General features: G+C 42.1%; 1 protein-coding gene across 5 annotated transcripts in view; it reads right to left on the reverse strand.

The window, feature by feature from the left end:
- SMARCA2 (SWI/SNF related BAF chromatin remodeling complex subunit ATPase 2) overlaps window positions 1–22,351 on the reverse strand; it is a 274,907-nt gene that overhangs the window by 61,362 nt on the left and 191,194 nt on the right. For 3 of the 5 annotated variants that reach the window (XM_073669312.1, XM_073669288.1, XM_073669325.1), the window contains exons 27-29: window positions 20,538–20,591; window positions 8,082–8,159; window positions 6,039–6,257 (exon numbers count right to left, since the gene is read on the reverse strand). In XM_073669312.1, coding sequence (XP_073525413.1) covers window positions 6,039–6,257; window positions 8,082–8,159; window positions 20,538–20,591 — 351 coding nt within the window. The remainder of the gene's footprint in view (window positions 1–6,038; window positions 6,258–8,081; window positions 8,160–20,537; window positions 20,592–22,351) is intronic. The other 2 variants (XM_073669320.1, XM_073669335.1) reach the window with 1 other exon arrangement.

A 22,351-nucleotide genomic window follows, 5' to 3' on the forward strand; every position in this document is an offset into this window, starting at 1 on the left:
AAACCTTTTTTTTTGTCACTGGCTTAATCCAGAAGTTCGTCCAGAACAGGCCCAAAAAGATGCTCTCCTTCACATGGAATAGTACAGAGTCTCGTTCTTGCTTGAATATCCCCTGGCCAACATTTAAGCCACAAGGCTCTACGGGCTGCGTTGGACATGGCGGCTGACCTCGCTGCCAATCTGACTGAGTCCGCCGAGGCATCCGCCAGGAAGGCTGCTGCCCCCTGTAGGAGTGATATATTTGATAAAATCTCCATCCTGGGGGTGTTCTTTCTCAAATGGGATTCAAGTTGATCCAACCATATCATTAGGAACCTGGCAGTACAAGTAGCAGCAACCCTTTGCTTGGGCCTTAAAGCCGACGTTTCCCAGGTCCCTTTGAGAAAGGTGTCAGCTTTCCTATCCAAAGGGTCCTTAAGAGCCCCCATGTCGTCAAAGGGGAGAGAGGATCGCTTAGATGCCTTAGCTATAGCCACATCTATTTTTGGGGCTTTCTCCCAGGAAGAAGAAGCTGAGTCTTCAAAAGGGTATTTTCTTTTCAAGAACGGAGGAAGAACACCCTTTCTTTCTGGCCTTTTCCATTCTCTACGTATCAAGTCCTGAATCTCATCATTAAAGGGAAGACATCTTTTCCTTTGTCCCAGCCCCCTGAAAATTACATCCTGGACCGATTTTTCTGGTCTGGCCTCTGTAATACCCATGGTTGACCGAATTGCTTTGATCAAGCCATCCACTCCATTAAGTGGGAAACAATGCTGACCCGCACCACTATCTGAGGAAGCAGATGATGAAGAGGCTGAGTCGTCCGAGTCCAACTCATAAGCCGACAACAGAGAGTCATCAGGGGCTGGGGAGATCTCCTGGTCTGTATCCACCTTTACTTTAGTCTTGTTAGAGAGGATTTTACTAATTTCAGACCTGACCAAGGTTTTTAATCCTGAGGTCAAGCTAGGGGTCTCCTCTGCTAGCGTCTGATTTATACAGGACTGACAATTTTTTGGGATAAGAGTCGGGAAGGACGGTGTTACACAATGCACATTGAACATGCTTGGTCTTGAATGTACACTTCTTCCGCTATTAAAAATACTGTAGAAGGGGAGAAGGGATACTCCATTACTAAGTGAACTTTCTCAAAGATCACTTACCCAGGTGGCTCAAAAGGGCTGGTACCGATTTGGAGGATGGACCCTTCTCAGCAGGGGGATCGTCCCTGGAGGCTGCAGTTTCGTCCATCCTGCTGGAACCGTGATGACTGGACTTAGACGCCGAACCTCGCTTTCCTGAGGACCGGGCGTTACCAGTAACACGAGGGCGATGCATTTTTTGGGGCTCCCCAAACAGCCGCTGAGATGGTGGAGATGGAAGCTGCTGAACTTGCTGCTGCAGCTGCTCATTATCGGACTCCATGATGATGAGAAAAAGCTGGGAAGCCTTGAACAGTGGTGCTTGGGCCAGTTAAGTAGCGCCTGTTCCACCCCTCAGCCACCTGATTTTAATTGCATTCCCCTTTTATTTATTTATTTTTTTTTTATTTTATTTACACAGGGAAGCTTGGCGCCCCATCTCCGCGGTTAATACCGCACTTACAATTAGGTGCACGTGACCGGACTTCCGGTTCCCGGTCACGTGACCGCCCCGAGGCGCGGTGACGTCATCGGGCCGCGACTTAGAGGAGGCCGCCGGAAGTGCGCGCCCACACGAGCCTCGCGCCGGGAAGCTCCAGTTGCCGCCGCTCAAGGTAGGCTCTGCCAAGATCCACGGGCCTACTACCCCGGATCGGGGCGCAGCGTCTGATATCCAGCGCGCCGACCTCCGCTGGGTGTCGATGGGGACGGCATCCCACGCAACCCGCATGTCTTCAGGGCGATGGTGGGCCCTGCCACCTCTGATAGGGGAGCAGTCCCACTGCAGTCCGGATCAGACCAGGGGCAGACTCCTCCACAGAAAGGGGCGCAAACCTGGCTGAAGCACATGATGAAAGGGCTGCCACCCCAGATAGGGGTGCAGCCCCCTGCTTATCTGGTGCCAAAATGCTGTGCCACTCCCAGATAGGGGTGCACCCACATAGACGCTGGAGCTGCAGATCCCAGATAGGGGCGCTGCTTGACAGCCGTCGCCATCCGGTTCTTTCCACGAGCCTGAAATTGGTTCCCTCCATCAAGGACAGGAAACCAAACTGAGGCGAGAGAGAGGGCCGCCCCTTTTAAGCCTGTAGGTTTCCTGTCCTTGGAGGGCAGATCCCCTCTCTCGTGGTGCTGTTATGGTCGACCGATAAAATGCGTTTTTGATGCAGTCGATTTCCTGCCAGAGATTAGGTTTTGCTGCAGATTTGAGATGCTGAAAAAACCCAACATGTGTGAACATAGCCTTATACTGACAGGCTAAGATCACCGCTTACCGCCGCCACCGCAGATACTCACCCCGGGACCTCAGCTCCCAGACACTTCCTCTCTCCGGCTGCTTCTGAAGGTCATCGCATGAACTAAGCAATGTATGCGATGACCGGGGGAAAATGAAGCCCACACCAACACTGTGGGCAACAAAATGACCGCGATCTCCTCCCACAGCTGTGACCTGGACAGCCTTGGGGGGTGCCCAGGTCACAATGCTAGAGATGTGGTCAGAGACCGAGCGCAGTTTCTTATGCCCATGGTTGCCATAAGTGAGATGTGTAAGTGTCCTGGTCAGACACTTACACCCCCACCAAATGAATATGGCAGCCCCCAGTGGCTAAAGTAAAAATTAATAAATAAAATACAATTAAAAAATGTTACATTAAAAAATAATTGATCATTATTAATACAAAATTTCACATTACATGTTTGTGGAAGTGTATTATGGCATAAACAAAGGAGATTTCTGAAGACCACAGAAGAGTGGTGGATGCTCATCAGGCTGAAACGTGTTACAAAACCGTCTCGAAAGAGTTTGGACTCCACCAACTCACAGTAAGACAGGAGTACACTGAACATTGCAGGATTGCAAGGAGAAAGCCATTGACCTCCAGAAAGAACAGTGCTGCACATCTACAGTTTGCTAAAGATTATTTGGACAAGCCAGAAGGGTATTGGAACAAAGTTTTGTGGACAGATTAATCAAAGAGCTTTTTTTAAAGTTCCTCCAAGGAAAAGACTAATCAACTATTACCGGAAACACTTAGATGTACGGTAGTTATTGCTGCACACAAGGGTCACACCAGATACAGAAAGCAAAGGTTCATATACTTTTGACACTCAAGACATGCGACGCGATGATCATCTTCCTTATTTAAAAAAATGGCAAAGTCTAATATCTTTAATTCTCGGTTCTCATTATTTACTTTTAGGACTTGTATGCAAATCTCATGTAGTTTTAGGTTACATTTACTGAACCTTCGCCCCAGTCTCAAATCAATTGACAAAAACAAGTTTCGCACCATCCATCTTTCCCTAGACTCGGACCATTCTCCCTGTCCCTGCTGCCGAAAAACATCCCCAAAGCATGATACTGCCACTACTATGTTTCACTGTGGGGATGGTGTTCTTGGGGTGATTAGCTGTGTGGCATTTCAGAAAAGGTGTGTGTTTATACTGACAGACCATATGACACTTAAGATTGCACACAGGTGAACTTCCTTTCACCAAGTATGTGACTTATGAAGGCAATTGCTTGCACCAGAACATTTTAGGGGCTTTACAGAAAAAGGGGTAAATACATGCACACATGCCAATTTTTATTTATTTGATCCAATAAATATCATTTATGCCTATATTTTTCTCACTTCACCAACTTAGACTATTTAGTGTCGATGCATCACACACAAATTGAATTACAAAAATATTTAAACACAGGTTGTAATGTAACAAAATAGGTAAAAAGCCAAGGGGGTTAATACTTTTGCAAGCCATTGTACATGTACGTTATGTCACTACCTTTGATGTGGGCTCACACGCCGAGCCCGCATCCTTTTCGGCAGATGATGGCTGATTTAATCAACCATCATGTGCCATTAACAGCCGCGGGTGCCATTGCCCATCTCGGACAACGGCATTCAACATGCCGGCAGGGGGGCGTCATTTCATGTGCCCATCAGTGCACTCGTGATGTGATTGCGGGGCACCGATGGGTTGCCATGACACCCGATGATCTGCTGAAGACCTCTCTGCTTGTCATGACGATTCTACTGTGGAAGCCAGCCTGTAACTGCCATTCGTAAGAGTTCGTAATTTTAGCTATACATAAGAGTGCTGATGTGCTATGTATCCAACAAGCGATCCCCCAAAAAACACACGTTCAAGTCACCCCTCTTTTCCCCATTAAAAATAAAACAAAAATAAAAAATTGAAAAACACATTTGGTATTTCTGTGTTCTTAAAAGTCCGATCTATCACAATATACAATAAATGAATCCGATCAGTAAACAGCGCAACGAGAAGAAATAAAAAATTGAAATGTCAGAATTACACTTTTTTTGTCATCGTAACATTGCAATAAAATGCAGTAAGAGGCGATCAAAACATGGCACCTACCCAATAAGGGTATCAATAAAAACATTAGATCAAGGAGCAAAAAATAAGCCATCACACAGTACTATAACCCAAAAATTGACAGAGTAAGGCTCTGTGCCCATGATGAGTTTTTTAAGCGTTTTTGCAGCGGCAATTCCGCTGCAGAAACGCTTAAAAAGCTGCTTGGTAGAAGGCCTGCCATGTTCCCCAATGATAATCCTCATGTGCTGTGCACATGCTGAGGAAATTTCCGCTGCAGATTATCATTGGGGAAAAATCCACAGCACCACCAATTATTTTGCAGAAGTGCTGCGTTTTCGCTGCCATTGACTTGCATTGGAACGCATGGATTTCGCATCACTGTATATGTAGATGCGCATTCCATGCGTTTCAATGTGCGGATGGTACCCAGGTGTGGAGGACAGGAGACTCTCCTCCAGACCCGGGTACCATAGAACCTGTAAATAAAAGAATAAAATAAATATTATACTTACCTTCTGATGGCCCGCGGTGTGCTTCTCTTCGCTTGCCGGCAGATCGCGGTGGACTGAAGGACCTGTGCTGACGTCATGGTCATGTGACGGCAGGTCCTTCAGTGTACCGCGAGCTGCCGGCAAGCCAGGACGGATTGAATAAAGACTCCGGGGGCCATCAGAAGGTAAGTATAGATTTATTTTTTACCATGCTTTACGGTCACACTATATAAATCCATGCCGTTTGCATGGATTTATATATTGTGACCAAGTTGTCAAGCACTTTCCAAGTGATGCTAAAATCGCTTGGAAAGCGCTTGTCAACCCGCATGCGGAAATGCATGTGAAGACAGCTTCACAAACGCTTCTACCTGGCAGGAAAACACATGTACAATCCGCATGTACAATCCACATGTACAATCCGCATGCGTTTTTTCTGCCAGGGAGATGCAGAAATGCTCAGGAAAAAATCCGGAGCATTTCTGCATCGTGGGCACATAGCCTTACAGGTCTCAGGGAAAAAAAAAAAAAAAACTTTGCTTGCCGACTTTTTCGATTTTTAAAAATTTCCAAATTTTTTCACCTCAAAAAAAAAAACAAGAAACAAAAAAACTGTGCATGTTTGGTATCTGCATAATTGTACTGACCTGGAATGATTTAATCATATTGCCAGGTCAGTTTTACCGTATAGTAGAAATGGTTAAAAAAAAAAAAAAAAAACTAATTGTAAAATTGCACTTTTTTTTTCAATTTCAATGTATTTTTTTTCCCGCTTTCTAGTACATCACATGATAAAACTAATGATGTCATTCAAAAGTACAACTCAACCCGCAAAAAACAAGCCCACAGATGGCAATGTGGACGAAGTAATTAAAGAAAAAAAGTTAAGGCTCTTGGAAGAAGCAGGAAAAAACCCCTTCACACGGCGACCAATTTTAGTTAAAGATAGAAATGCCGGGTATTCTGTATGTTAAAGTATTTGGAAAGCATTTTTAACCTGAGAATAGCGCTATAAAAAAAAAAAAATAAATAAATCACTATAAATTAACATTCCGATTACAGTTAAAAAGAAACTTACCCTAAGCCACTGTTTATCTGTCAGTGCATCACTGTAATCCACATCCCGACGTTGACGGGACCCTCTGCCAAATATTTTTTCTTCTTCCTCCTCACAAGTAAGTCGCTCAACTTCAGCGTCATCTTTAATGATCCAGGAGGGAAGGTCATCTTCTTCCATTAAACGAGGCTTGCGATTTGGATTTCGGGCATCCTCTCTGCGCCGATCTAAATCCATGCGCTAGGAAGCACACAGAAAGTTAGCAAATATGGACACCACCTCTTAATACAAAATAAGGGCAACAAACCTTGGCCTGTATGACAAACCTCCCCCGCTTCCCTTACTTTTTTCCAGGGATTGCCAGTAGTTATCAGTGAATTCCTTTTGGAGCACTTAAAAGTTTATTAACTCTTTAGTTAGAGGAATATGAGATCCTGCAACTTTTTTTTTTTGCACTTTAACATTTTACACCATTCGCCGTGCTGAAATTTGTGTTAAAGGGGTATTCCCATCTCCAAGATCCTATCCCAATATGTAGTAGGTGTAATAATAATAATAATATTAGCAAATATCTCCAATTAGAAATGTAGTATAGTATTTTTGATTCGCCACTTACCTCATGTGCAGGCATCGCAGGACCTTAGGTATCCATGGTTCCGTCCACTGATATAGTAACAGTTAGTTAGCAAGTTGCTAGTGGTCGTAGCCATGGATACCTAAGGTCCTGCGATGCCTGCACATGAGGTAAGTGGCATAGCGAATCAGAAAAACTGTACTACATTTCTAATTGGAAATATTTGCTAATATTATTATTACACCTACTACATATTGGGATAGGATCTTGGAGATAGGAATACCTCTTTAAGCATGTTCTGTAAATCAGTACAAATATGGCAATACAAAATGTACATTGTTTTATATTTTAATAATTTGTACAAGAAATACAGACTGACAAAATAATCATTTCTTTTTGGGTCGCCATATTCTGACAGCAGAGATGTATAAGGGTTATTTTTTCTGTAACAAACTTCGTTTTCATTGGTGCCATTTTGCTGAATTTATGTTAAACAAATGAAAGACTCTTCACATTCTGGAGAATAGGGATTTTTGTAAAATTCCAGTATAATTCAACTCCACGCAAATAAATTTGCACAAATCTGGATGCATCCATCTTGTTTGAGTTATGGTTAACCGCATTCAGATGTATGCTTTACAGAAGTCACATGGACCACAAGAACTGGCATGAATCACAGAGCAGCTAATAGATTTTCCCACGGAAGCCAGAGATGAAAATACATGGAGGCTGAGCGACATCACCTGTGTCACTTTTCACTGTAAACCTGTCTCTGACGAGAATGAGACACATGTTAACACTTTTTAGTTACTTACATTACTTCATCACTGATTTTTCTTTTAAAGCAGATTCCCCCCCCCCCCCCTCAGCCAAAGGTGGCTGGTATAAGCGCCAATTTGTATCTAGAGAGGGCTCAACAGCCCCATCTGAAACCACTACATACATTTCTATGCTTCTACTATAAACACTAAAATTTACTATATTGCAGTTGTTTTAAAGGGGTATTCCGATCTCCAAGATCCTATCCCAATTTGTAGCAGGTGTAATAATTAGCAAATACCTCCAATCACAAATGTAGTGTAATTCCTTTGATTCGCTATATCGCTTACCCCATGTGCAGGGCATTACAATATCTTCGGTATCCATGGTTACAACCAGTGACAGACAGCTATTCAAGGTCGTAACCATGGATACCTAGACTACTGCAATAACCTGCAAATGGGGTAAGCGACATAACTAAACAGAAGAACTATACTACATTTCTAATTTTCTGTATTTGCTAATATTATTACTACTACACCTACTACATATTGGGATAGGATCTTGGAGATGGGAATACCCCTTTAAGGTATTATGTGTTGTGCATTTTAGGTCCAGTAACTTATTTCTACCCACCTACGTACGTATGTACCCACCCATCCATCCATCCAAGACACACACACACAGCAAAGTTATCTTTTGATCTAAAATGTTAAAGTCAAATAGCTTACCATGAACAGGTCAAACTCTTCTTCATGACGTGCAATCATTTGATTTAGTGTCTCATCATCAGGGACTTCGTCTTCCTCCTGGTAAGGTATGAAATAAAAGTACAAAATATTCAACTTTTGTATCAAACTGTATTATGGCTGCAACATTCAAAAAATAAATACTTCGGGCTTAGATATCAAAAAATTAAAGAGCCAGTGATATTTTTCGTAACCAAACTACAAAAGAACATGTAAAATAAAGAATGTAATTACACAAGACTGGTGAGAGCTGCAGCATCCATTATACTACACCATGGACCGACAGACCAAAATGTTTCCAGGAAACCATGTGCCCAATATTCTGTCCTTTGACAGTCAGGATGCATAGGAGCTTACTGTACATGATTACACACTGGACGCAATACCAGTATGCAGTAAGCTCCAACGTCCAACGTTTCATCTAGAGGCAACAAATATTTGGGGGGGGGGGGGCGCAATCCTTTTTACAGCTGAAAAGATTAGGTTTGATATTTCTATGTGGAACCACAACGCAGCATTTTACGGTGACCACTAAATGACTATGGCTTTTTCCTGACTAATACAGGGCGATCCCAAAGAGGCATTTGAACAGGGATTGTCATTGACACACAACCCTTTAAAGTTGCCCCCCCAAAAAACTAAACTCCCACACTTTGATGTCTTTACTGCCTAAGTGAATAAAAGTGTTGGTCCCATTAAAAGAAACTTGTCAGCAGGAATGTCCATGGTAAACTAAAGGTACGGGTAGTATGGCGCTGTCACACTGATTTAATGCATACCTTTAGTTTAAAAATCTGCAGCCTGGTTTTCACTAAATGTTAACGCTAAATTTCGGTGCTTTGGGGCAGGACTAGTGGGCAGTAATGTGAATAGGGTCTTCGGCTCAGAGGACTCTGCCACGGCCCCTCCGCTACCTCTGTTGCATTAATTAGAATTTCGGGTTGGGGCAGTCTTCTGCACATGTGCCACCTCCTGCGCCATTTCCATGAAAACCGCCGGAGGTCGATCTGCGCATGTGCCAGCGCCATTTTAATGAAGACCGTAACCAGCGAGAGTGCTGCCCACAGCTAAGACAGCGCCAACCCGAAATTCAAATTAATGCAACAGAGGCAGCAGAGGGGCCATTGCTGAGCCCTCTGAGACGAAGACCCTACCCCCACAACACTGCCCACAAGTCTTGCCCCGAAGCACAAAGCACCGAAATTTAGCATTAAGTTTCAACGAAAACCAGGCTTCAGATTTTTAAACTAAAAGGTATGTATTAAAATCAGCATTGCAGAGCCATACTGCCCATACCTTTACTTTACCATGGACATTTCCTGCTGACAGGTTTCCTTTAACAGTCATTTTAAACATGCTTAAGTAACATTAAAAAAGAGAAAAAAGCCAAAAATATATAAAAGCTAGTAAATATTTTAGGCAAAAAGGGATTTCTAGACTGCTTAGAGGAGCTGGGCCAACAGTGAGAGCTTCACACATTCAGAAGGATAAGGAGGGGTCAGGGGAGTTTTGCACACACAGATGAAGTTAAAAACCGTATTAAAGAAGAAAAAATCTGCCTTTCAATCATACTGGGTGCCGGGAAGTCTCTGCCAGACAAGAGTACGACCTGTGCATGATTATTCTGTGCTATAGCATAAAACCCCTCAGCGACTTAATATGAACAGATTTCATATGCCACTTTTTTTTGCCAGCATGGAAAAAATAATCATGTGAAATTCTCTGCGAAAAACTAGACCCCTCAAGGAACATATCCTTGATGTGTGGTGAGCACCTTGAACTCAAAGGTGCTTCACAGAATTTTAGAACGTTGAGCTGTGAAAATGAAAAAATAAATTTTTTAGCAAAAATGTTGGTTTTGACCCAAATTTTTCATTTGTACAAGGGTAACAGGAGAAAATGGACTGTACAATTTATTGTGCAAATTCTCCCGAATACACAAATACCTCATATGTAGTGGAAAACTACTATTTGAGTGCACGGCAAGACTTCGAAGGGAAAGAGCACCAACTGAATTCTGGAGCTCAATTTTGACTGGAATAGATTGTAGACTGTACATGCCTGTCACATTTGAAGAGCTTTAGACAAGCCCAATAAGCAGGAACCCCCACAAGAATCTACACCTCTCGAGGAATTCATCTAGGGATGTATTGAGCATTTTTAACCTTCAAGGAATTCACAAATGTATAACATTAGGCTAAGAAAATGGAAAATAACCATTTTTTTCCCCTGTTGCTTTGGCCCGAAGTTTCAAATTTTCAAAAAGGGATAATAGGAAAAATGAACCATACAATTTGCTAAGCAATTTCTCCTGAGTACGCCAATTCCCCATATGTGGTCAAAAATTACTTTTGACGCACGGTGCAAAGCTCAGAAGGGAGGAAGAACCATATTGGAGGTCAGATATTGCTGGAATGGTTTGAGGTGCCATGTCACATTGGCAGAGCCCCTAAGGTGCCAGAACAGCAGAACCCATAAATGACCTCATTTTACAAATTACATCTCTCAAATTCATCTAGGGGTGCAGTGAGCATGTTAGCACCACATGTGCCTCACAGAATTTTATACCATTGGGTGGTGAAGAATGAATAAACTATATTTTTACCACTAAAATGTTATTTTAGTTTCAAGTTTTTAATTTTTGTAAGGGATAATAAGAAAAAATGGGCATCACATTTTGTTGTGCAATGTCTCCTAAGTACGCAAATACCCTACATGTAAATCAGGAACTACTTTTAAGGCACAGTGAAAAGCTCAGAAGGGAAGGAGAGTCCTACTGAAGTGCAGATTTTGTTGTTGATGGTTTGCAGGTGCCATGACCCACTGGAAGCACCCCTGAGATGGCAGAACAACAGAACCCCCCCCCCCCCCCTATAAGTGACCCCATTTTACAAACTACACCTCTCAATGAATTCATCTTAGGGTGCAGTAATTATATTGACATCATGAGTGTGTCACAGAATTTGATAAATTTGAGAAGTTATGGTAGAATAGTTTGCAGACTCCATATACAGAGTCCCTAAGTGCCAGAAGAGCAGAATCTCCCCCACCTCTAGAGACCTCATTTTGAAGATTACACCCCTATGGAAATTTATCTACAGATGCAGTGACGATTTTGACTCCAAATAGTGACAGTTTAATAGGTCAGGACGTTACGGACACAGCGATACCAAATGTGTGTATTTTTTCATCTTACATAAATTTACTTATTGGTTTAAAGGGGTATTCCCATCTCCAAAATCCTATCCCAATACGTAGTAGGTGTAATAATAGTAATATTAGCAAATATCTCCAATTAGAAATGTAGTATAGTTTTTCTTATTCGCTATGTCTCTTACCTCATGTGCAGGCATTGCAGCACCTTAGGTATCCATGGTTACGACCACTAGCAACTAGCTGTTACTATATCAGTGGACGTAACCATGGATACCTAAGGTGCTGCGATGCCTGCACATGAGGAAAGAGACATAACGAATCATAAAAACTATATTACATTTCTAATTGGAGATATTTGCTAATATTATTCTTATTACACCTACTACATATTGGGATAGGATTTTGGAGATGGGAATACCCCTTTAAACCAATAAGTAAGTTTATGTAAGATAAAAAATACACACATTTGGTATCGCTGTGTCCGTAACGTCCTGACCTATTAAGCTGTCACAATTTGGAGTCAAAATAATCACTGCATCTGTAGATAAATTTTCATAGGGGTGTAATCTTCATAATATAGGATCTTGGAGATGGGAATACCCCTTTAATTTTTTTTTTTACTTCGTCCCTATATGGGACTTAAACTTTTATTAGTCTGATCACTGCTATAATGCATTGCAATGCATTATACCTGTCAGTGCTACACTGACAGGAGCCTCTTAGACCATGCTCTCAGCATGGTCTAACAGGCCTGCTGCAGCTGGCTGACCGACGAACGGCCCCTCACGATAACGTCATGGGGGCTAGCGATCCCAGCATTTAGGGAGTTAATTGGCACGGGGTGGTATGGGCACCACTCCTGGCAGTGACAGCCAAAGCTCGGCTATAACTTACATCGAGCTCCCAGCGGCAAGCGTGTGGGCATAGCTCCTGTGCCCTCATGATCGCCATGACTTAAAGATACGTCATTTCGCGAGAATCACTTCCCAACCATGACACAAATTTACGTCAAATGTCTTGAAGGGGTTAAAGGTTTGTGCAGAGTTAAACAGTGCTCAGTAGTCAAAGCATTGCTACATCTGCTGCAGAGAAATGTGAGATTGTATCAAAATGACATAATTTAGCCCAGTGAGTGACACATCAGGGTCACACTGTTCATACATTACAAAGCACTCAGATTACATAGCAAAATCGTACTGTCAAAGTTCCTTTAAAAATGTAGCAGAGATAGCACTCCACTAGAAAATTACAGCAAGACCATAATGTATAAAAAAAACACTGATAACATAACAGTTCATCTCTGCAGTAAAGTGTTCAAGTTTACAAGAAGAATTTCACCAACTGCTAAAAACTAGCAGAAAAAAAAAAGAAAAAAAAGCCTATACGTAAATTAGGCCTCATGAACATAGATTCCATATTGTCATGTTCGTCATTCAACTGCATTTGGGAAATTTAGCACCACTGTGGAAAGGTTTTATCTGTGAATGGTCACTAGGCTCCTACCTAGTATACAGTTGGAGAAGTAAAAGGCGCAAGATGACAAAAAATATTGAGTAATCATAAACCCCACCCCCAAAAAAACAAACCTAAAAACAAAAAAAAACAAACAAACATTAAAATGCTACAAAATGGAAATCACATTAACATCCATTTGCCCGTAGTATACTAGTGCTTACTAAAGGGTCTTAAAAAAAAAAAAAAAAAATACAGTTTTCCAAAAATTGCCACTTCTGTACCTTAGCCATAGTTACACCCCCTGTTATTAGAATCATAGAATGCTAGCCTTTGAAGGGACCTCCAGGGCCATTGTGTCCAACCCCCTGCTCAATGCATGCAGGATTCACTAAACCATCTCAGACAGATGTCTGTCCAGCCTCTGTTTGAAGACTTCCATTGAAGGAGAACTCACCGCTAGTGATGAGTGAGCGTGCTCGTTTAACCCTTTCACCAAGCATGCTCGGGTGCTTAACGAGCATCTTCGGCGTGCTTGCATATTATGTTCGAGTCCTTGCATCTGCATGATTTATGGGCTCAACACATGCAAGGATTGCCCGTTAGTGAATCCTCACATGTGTTCAGGCTGTCTAACACCCATAAATCATGCAGATGCAGGGACTCGAACGTAATTTAGGAGCACGCAGAAGCTACTCTGTAAGCACCCGAGCATGTTCAGTTAAAGGGTTAAAAGAGAACGCTCACTGATCACTACTCACCGCCTCTTGTGAAAGCCTGTTCCACTCATTGATCACACTCACTGTCAAAAACCTTTTTTCTAATATCTAATCTGTATCTTCTCCATTTCAGTTTCATTCCATTGCTTCTTATGTTTCCATGTGTAAATGAGAATAAAGATGATCCGTCTACAGTGTGACATCTCTTCAGATCTTTGCAGACAGCTATTAAGTCTCCTCTTAGTCTTCTTTTTTGCAAGCTAAACACTCCCAGAGCCTTTAACCGTTCCTCATGGGACAGTTTGCAGTGGGCTCACCATTCTGGTCGTTCTTCTCTGAACTTGCTCCAGTTTTTCAATGTCTTTTTTAAAATGTGGTGCCCAGAACTGTACACAGTATTCCAGATGAGGTCTGACCGAAGAGGAGTAGAGGGGGATAATACTTCACATGATCTAGTCTGTATTCTTCTCTTAGTACATCCCAGAATTGTGTTTGCACATGAGTCAACAGTGTGATGCAGCAGCAAAAAAGGCAGTCTGTGATCTATTAGTATACACAAGTCTTGTTCACACTTGCTGTTGCTTAGTTCTATTCCTCCCATTCTGTAAATGTCATTTTCGTTTTTTCTTGCCCCAGATGTAGAATCTTACATTTCTCCGTTAAATATTCTATCAGTCGCTGCCCATTGTTCAAGCTTATCTAGCTTGAGGAGGTGACTGACGCTGTGTGCATCCTTCTGGAAAACCACTTGTGTGTACTGGTTTCTAAACTAAAATTGGTCAGCGTGCTGTCTACTGCACAAACAGCACACTGATCAAATATACAGGCATCTGAATGAAGCCCGAGAGTAATTTCACCCGCAACATTTTTGGAAAAGGGTGCAAAATGAGTTAAACGTTAAAATCTAATCAGTGAGCTTGTTGTAACAGCGGAGATGGTCATCCCACCCTCATCTCTCTTCTCCTGAACTCTGCTAAACCGATCAAAGCTCAGCTCTTAGGACTCAGTCTAATGTATTCTGTTAAACCCTTCACCCCGAAGCCTGTTTTCACCTTCCTGACCAGGCCATTTATTTTCCAATTCTGACCACTGTCACTTTATGAGGTAATAACTCTGGAACGTCTCAATGGATCCTAGTGGTTCTGAGAAAGTTTTCTCGTGACCTAATGTACTTCATGATAGTGGTAAAACTTTTTTTGATATGACTTGCATTTATTTGTGGGGAAAAAAAAAAAATATAGGAAATTTCACAATTTGCAAACTTAATTATTATGCCCTATAAATTTACCCGGCGCTAACTATTTTTTTTACCTCCCTACCTATACCTAAAGTACTCTGTACTCAAAAAAAAAAAAAAAAAAGAAGAGAGAAATCAAACGTCACCAAACACGGACATAATAAAATAAGCTACCTATAAAACTACACTGTACAATTTTTTTTTCTCCAAAACAAAAAAAACAACGGACGTTAGCTACTCTAATGCGCTACCTCGCTACCTGTAAAGTTACACTAACACACACACATATACATACATTATATATATATATATTTTAAAGACGTCACTTACACTGTGACGTCCGCTACTCTAACAAATAAAGAAAAAAAGTCCCTTGGCGCAGACTCTGATCAGCAGAGATACTGATCAGAGTGCGGTGGGCCACGGGAAGAGCACGAATGCTCAGCGGAGGACGCCGTGCACACGAAAAAAAAAAGCACAAAAAAGTGCGCCAAAAATTCAATTGGGAATGGGGGGAGGAGAGAGTGGGGGACTGGAACAGGGATTGGGGAACTGCTGGTGTGATCACAGATCAATCACACAGCAGCCAGTAACAGCACAGGAGATCAGGGAATGGGGAAAGGAGATCTAAGCACAGCAGGATATCGCAGGAGGCACAGTTTGCAGATGGGATCGCACTGGCAACCAATGATTCTCTATCCTAGGTACACAGGAGGGGGTCTCACAACTCACAATCGCTTTGCATGCCAACTCTGAGGTAAAGATGGCATGCAGAGCGGTGATCGTCATTTTAAATTAACCCCTTTGGCCTCAATTGAACTACTGTTCAGCCAATCAGCGCCAAAGGGGTTAATCAGGAGAGGGGTCGTCGCCATCACCTCACCCATTGTGAAGGCTGTGATTGGTTCGGTCTCATCACAGCATGTCACATGTTTGTTTTTTTCAAACTTTGTCACAATGCTGTGATGGCTGGTAAGAATTGTCCAGCCAATCACAGCGATTGTGGGAGGGCGGTACAGACCAAGGGGCGACGTGCAGGGATGGCCTGCCGCTAGAGTCAGCAGCCATCTTAACATGGTCACCGCGCAATGCAGCACGGTGACCGGAAATAGCGGTGCCGTATATATATATATATATATATATACATACTGCTCTTTGAGGGAAAGCAGCTCCCGCAGCGCTGAATCTATACGGCGCATGTCGGGAAGGGGTTGAAGAAGCACTGCCATCGAAGTTTTTATCCTCTTAATATATTGCAGTCATTAAATCTAACTGTGTGCTAACAATTGCTCATTTTGCCCTTCTACCCAGCTAGTTCTTCTCTGCTGTATTAACAGGAAGTCTCTTGTCCCTGCAAAAATTATTCACTTCCATTCCTGACCCAGCGGCTCTGCTCCTCCCTGTTGCCATTGACTTTTGCAGTGACTAATAAGTCATACAGGGAAAATTCACCTTCTGTTTTAACATACAGTCATGGCCAAAAGTTTTGAGAATGACACCAAAATTATATTTTCACATGATCTGCTGGCCTCTGGTTTTTATTAGTGTTTGTCTGATGTTTATATCACATACAGAAATATAATTGCAATCATATTATGAGTACCAATAGGTTATATTGACAGTTAGAATGAGTTAATGCAGCAAGTCAATATTTGCAGTGTTGCCCCTTCTTCTTCAAGACCTCTGTAATTCTCCCAGGCATGCTCTCAATCAACTTTTGGACCAAATCCTAACTGATAGCAGTCCATTCTTACATAATTAATGCTTGCATTTTGCCAGAATTTGTTGGTTTTTGTTTGTCCACCAGTCTCTTGATGATTGACCACAAGTTCTCAATGAGATTAAGATCTGGGGAGTTTCCAGGCCATGGACCCAAAATCTCTATGTTTTGTTCCATGAGCCATTTAGTTATCACCTTTGCTTTATGGCAAGGTGCTCCATCATGCTGGAAAAGGCATTGTTGGGCGCTAAACTGCTCTTGGACGGTTGGGAGAAGTTGCTCTTGGAGGACATTCTGGTACCATTCTTTATTCATGGCTGTGTTTTTAGGCAAGACTGTGAGTGAGCCGATTCCCTTGGCTGAGAAGCAACCCCACACATGAATGGTTTCAGGATGCTTTACAGTTGGCATGAGACAAGACTGGTCGTAGCGCTCACCTCTTCTTCTCCGAATAAGCTGTTTTCCAGATGTCCCAAACAATCGAAGAGGGGATTCATCAGAGAAAATGACTTTGCCCCAGTCCTCAGCAGTCCACTCCCTGTACCTTTTGCAGAATATCAGTCGGTCCCTGATGTTTTCTCTGGAGAGAAGTGGCTTCTTTGCTGCCCTCCTTGAAACTAGCCCTTGCTCAAAGAGTCTCCGCCTCACAGTGCGCGCAGAAGCACTCAAACCAGCCTGCTGCCATTCCTGAGCAAGCTCTGCACTGCTGGTAGTCCGATCCCGCAGCTGAAACAGTTTTAAGATACGGTCCTGGCGCTTGCTGGTCTTTCTTGGGCGCCCTGGAGCCTTTTTGACAACAATGGAAGCTCTCTCCTTGAAGTTCTTGATGATGCAATAGATTGTTGACTGAGGTGCAATCTTTGTAGCTGCGATGCTCTTCCCTGTTAGGCCATTTTTGTGCAGTGCAATGATGGCTGCATGTGTTTCTTTAGAGATAACCATGGTTAACTGAAGAGAAACAATGATACCAAGAACCAGCCTCCTTTTAAAGTGTCCAGTGATGTCATTCTTACTTAATCATGACTGATTGATCGCCAGTCCTGTCCTCATCAACACCCACACCTGTGTTAATGGATCAATCACTAAAACGATGTTAGCTGCTCCTTTTAAGGCAGGACTGCAATGATGTTGAAATGTGTTTTGGGGGTTAAAGTTCATTTTTTGGGCAAATATTGACTTTGCAAGTACAGTAATTGCTGTTAAGCTGATCACTCTTTGACATTCAGGAGTATATGCAAATTGGCATTACAAAAAATGAAGCAGTAAACTTTGGAAAAATTACTATTTGTCTCATTCTCAATACTTTTGGCCATGACTGTAGAGCTTAGAAGGATTCAGCTAGTTCGTTTTTAATCACGTAATGTCATAAACCTAATGGAAAAGAGAAGAATTAGATGGGTAGAAAGGCAAAATGAGCAATTGTAAGTACACAGTGCTATAGAATATGATGATTGAAATATATTAAGAGGATAAAAATTTAATGGGAGGAGTGCTTTTTAACTTATTCTGCTATGCACTCATACTTGGAGAATATAAAATTCAATGGATCCAACATTAATGAAAAGATGATTTTTAGTTAAAATGTATGTTCATATACCTCTGTACCATTTTTGATGTTATCATCCTTAATGATACTTTTGAAATGAAACCTAACAAAAAGGATCAGTTCATGCTTCAAGTTATGTTTCCATGAGTCTCATCCACTGCGAAATATCGGCAATAGATGTTATTGCTGAAATGCTGTGGATGTGCCGCACATCTCTTCAATGCTTGACATAAAGGCCTCATGTCTGATTCTAACCTCCTTGCCCACTTGATTATTTATCTCACATGGACTGTTGGGAAATACTAAATGTTTTCTTCTACATTCATTCAGAAATTCAAGATTCACAATATGACTGATCTTGTACCAGAGAACTGTATGTTTTGGAAGCTCAGTCACAGAGTCGCTCTACAGCTACACAGACTATGCAATTTCACCTTCCATATGACAATTGCTATCAATAAGAATACATTGAACAGAATGAAAGCTAATTAAAGGAAATGATTATGAAAATTAGGTAATTGTCACCACAGCTTTAATGCCAAGTGCCAACATACTCATAGTAAAGTAGGCAAGACCGGCTAATCATCTACTACGTATGGGGGCCTCACAGCAATCCCTCAGAGATGATTTGGGGGGGGAAGGAATGGGGCAGTTTAAATATAAACACCTTTGTATTTCTGGAAAAAAATTCTATATATATATTTTTTTTATTTATTGAAATTCCTGGTGTTTGTATGCATACGAGTCCGATAGGCGGTCCTATTCAGGGACTGACAGTCTTCCATACACGACTGTGCATGCATATAGCTGTCAATCACTGAGTAGGGCCGCCTACTGGACTGATGTGCACAAACACCAGGGGTTTCAATTAATGACATACAAGTTATATATTGAATCTTTTCCAACAAACCTGTACATCATTCTGCTCCTTCTCTATACCATGCTGTCCACAAATCAAACAATGGTACAATAATGTTTCGCTTTAAAAAAAGAACCTGTCACATTGTACATAATCAATCCACTTACCTTTCATTTAATATTTGCAATACTGGGACATTTTTACCTGCACATGACCAGGCACATTTTTGGGTTTTGTGATACAAGCAGTTTTAAGACTTTGAAATTTTTTCGATCATTCGGGTATTCAATTTTTTTTTTTCTTTTTTTGTAATAAGTGGGGTCTACTTTTTAAGTCATTTTTATATATATTTTTTTATACTGGAGGAAGGAAAAAAAAAAAAAAAAGGAAGGGAATTGACTATTTTTTTTTCTATGAAATGACCAGAAAGGACAACTAAAATGCATTTTAAATTAAAATTAAATTATATATATTGGACACAATTTTTTTTCATTTTTTTCAACGGGGCAGGCAATAGCAATTTTGACTGGCACCGGGTTTTCCTTCCCCTTCTTCATGTCACACATTGTGCCCTCCCATAAAATAAAAAAATTCAGAATATATATATATATATTCCCCTGTAACTGGGGCTGCTATAGGATTTCCAGTTACAGGCAAATAAAGCCTCCTAGCTGCACTGCAGAGCTGATTTGGGTCTGTCAAGACTCCACAGCTCCTACTTCCTCCCAACACCTACTGATAACGTGATCCCTTTGCACAGAGATCGTAATAAAACCATCTCTGACTTTATTTTATAGGGAGTTTGTCTCTGACAGCAGAATCCCCTCAGCCCACTCTTTAGTATGCAATAAAATTTTAGAGAGTAATTGAAAAGTAATGTGGGGATCTACCTAAAGTTGATGGGTGGTCCAAAAAGTAGTTTCAGATGAAAACGACTAGGCTATACCTTTGACAGGAATAGATTTAACCATGTATATGTACTTGTTAAAATTTAAAGTTTCCACAAAAAAAAAAAATCACAATAAATACAAGTCAGCATTTTATTCCAACTGGACACTAGAGTCTCAGAATGAAGCCTCCCTGGAGTTCTGGTGATCGCTACATGCAGTTTCTGCAGACACAGACCGTGGATGTGCCAGGGCTGCCAGAGGGAGCTACAGTATCAGGCGAGCCTCTTAAGTCTCCAGAAAGGATAACAAAGGTTTTTATTTCTTTTTTTTTTTTAAATTACCTTCAATTCTATGATAACTAGTTTGCCAAGCAATGAGGCAAGCTAAGAACCCATATATAACCAGGCTGATTTTAAACCTTTACAGGAAGAAAATGGAAAAATGTACAGTATATGGCTGATGTTCCTCCTTAGACCTACTACACTAAATACAAAAATGCACAACTTTCTTTACATTCACAAATCCTAAACGCTGCAGAACAGAATAAACTTCCATTATTTGGTCAATGCATTTTAATCATAGTAAAATTTCAAAAGTATATAAATCAATTATTGTAACAAATGACTGCAAGAGAAGAAAAATATGCTAGAAATGAAAACGTACATAAACATTACAATGAAACAGCAAATGATAAAAGAAGCTGCTGCTAGAACCAATTACAGTAGCACATTTGGCAAAATGACTTATACATCACCCTGTGTTGCCCCCACACATATGCAAAGAAAGAAAAATTATGTATGGGTGACGAGCACTACATGCAAAAGACCAACCACTGAAACAAGCCATTGAAACCACCAACCTGGCTGGCACCTTCTTGGGAATTATCGCCTGACAGGTCATCTTTCTTTTGGCTCTAAGGCAATCAGTACAACACTATATTAGTAGCGAGTAAAGGCTGAAGTATATAGTAATAACCTTGCTGATAAACACAGCAGATACATGTAATTCAGTAGATCAAAAACAATTCTATTTATTTCAATGTAAAACAATGAAGACAAGTATTAGGAACTCTGCTCAAAATACGTCCACTCTGTCAACCATCTGTACAAAGGATTCCTGAACAGTCATAAGTAGTGTTGAGCATTCCGATACTGAAATATCGGGTATCGGCCGATATTCGCGGTATCGGAATTCCGATACTTAATTCCGATACTTTTAGAATATCGAATACCGGAATCGGAAGTTCCCATAATGCCTGCGCTCTGCAGTGTCTCTGAAGGATGACAAGCTGGATGGCATCGCTCAGCTGCAATCCAGCCTGTCATCAGAATGCCATCCCAGCGTGAGAGAATTCTCCTGATTGTTTAAAAGCCGGCGGGCGGTAAAAAGCCGCCGGCTTTTAAACAATCACACAGCCCCATACTGCTTCCCCGCAGCCTCCCACCCCGATCCTCCGCTCCCCCCATCCTGATCGTAAGTTAGGACCGGGCGGGGAGCGCAGCACCAAGGAGTAGGGAGCGAAGGAACCGGGCGGGGAAGCCGGCAGTGAAAAGACTTCACCGCCGGCTTTCCCGCCGGTTATTTCAAATGAACAGCTGAGGTATCAGGTGATGCCGATCAGCTGTTCATTTGAAGTAGCCCTCAGAGGGTTCATGTGAGTTCATGCTTGACTGCATGAACTCACATGAACTTTCCCACGGCCGCACAGGTCAGCCACACCTCCCAGACCATCAGACCCATCCTGCGCGGTGTCTGCGCGCAAGCAGACATAGGCCGGTGACACTACTACTCCCATCGGCCTATGTCTGTCCCCCGTCCACTCGTGCCAGCAGGATCAGCTTGATGGGAGCAGTAGTTCCCATCAGCCTGATCCTGCTATATAAATTGCCCTACTGTGTCCCCAATAAATTTTAAATACATTTCATTGGTGGCCAGTGGTTACCTAAAATAAATTAGTTTATACATTACCTGTCCCCGCCGATCGCCACCTAAAATAAAGTAAAAAATAAAAAACTACACCTATACTCACCTAGACACCTAATTCCCCGAAGCAATCAATCTCCTGTAATAAAATATAAAATAATAAACCACAACCTTATCCTTACCCCTCCGTAGTAGTCCACGAGTGTCCCACGATGATCTCCAGTTTAGAGCAGCCACATAGAATGTGACCGCTCTGAACCGCTGCCGCCGCTAGAATGACGGGGCCGTAAAGCAGCCCCGTCACTGCATAAGCGGGTTCGCCGGAGTTCAGGCAGCGCTGCTCCGATCAGCTCCTTTATGGCCCTGCTGTACCGTGAGAAATTCCCACGGTACAGCAGTGCCGTAAAGGAGGTCTCCGGAGCTGCGCTGCCTGAATGCACTCCGGTGACCTCAGTCAGGGTTCACGCTGCCGGGAGCGGACGTGTTCCCGGCAGTGTGAGCTTACAGCAGCCATGCACAGCTGTCACCATCTCCAGATGTGACAGCTGTGCATGGGAGATCAGCGCAGGAACGTGGACAGGTAACTTTTTTTTTTAGTAAACTAAGAATTAAATAAAATGGTGTGTTTTATTTCAAATAAATTATTTTTTTCTGGGTGTAGTGTGTTTTTTCTTTTTAACACTTTGTAGGTTAGTAATGGGGGGTGTCTTATAGACGCCCATCATTACTAACCTGGGCTTCATGGCAGCT

The sequence above is a fragment of the Phyllobates terribilis genome, unplaced genomic scaffold, assembly GCF_046119375.1.
Source record: "Phyllobates terribilis strain yellow unplaced genomic scaffold, ASM4611937v1 Scaffold_1__5_contigs__length_1240528914, whole genome shotgun sequence".
Taxonomy (NCBI): Eukaryota; Metazoa; Chordata; class Amphibia; order Anura; family Dendrobatidae; genus Phyllobates; species Phyllobates terribilis.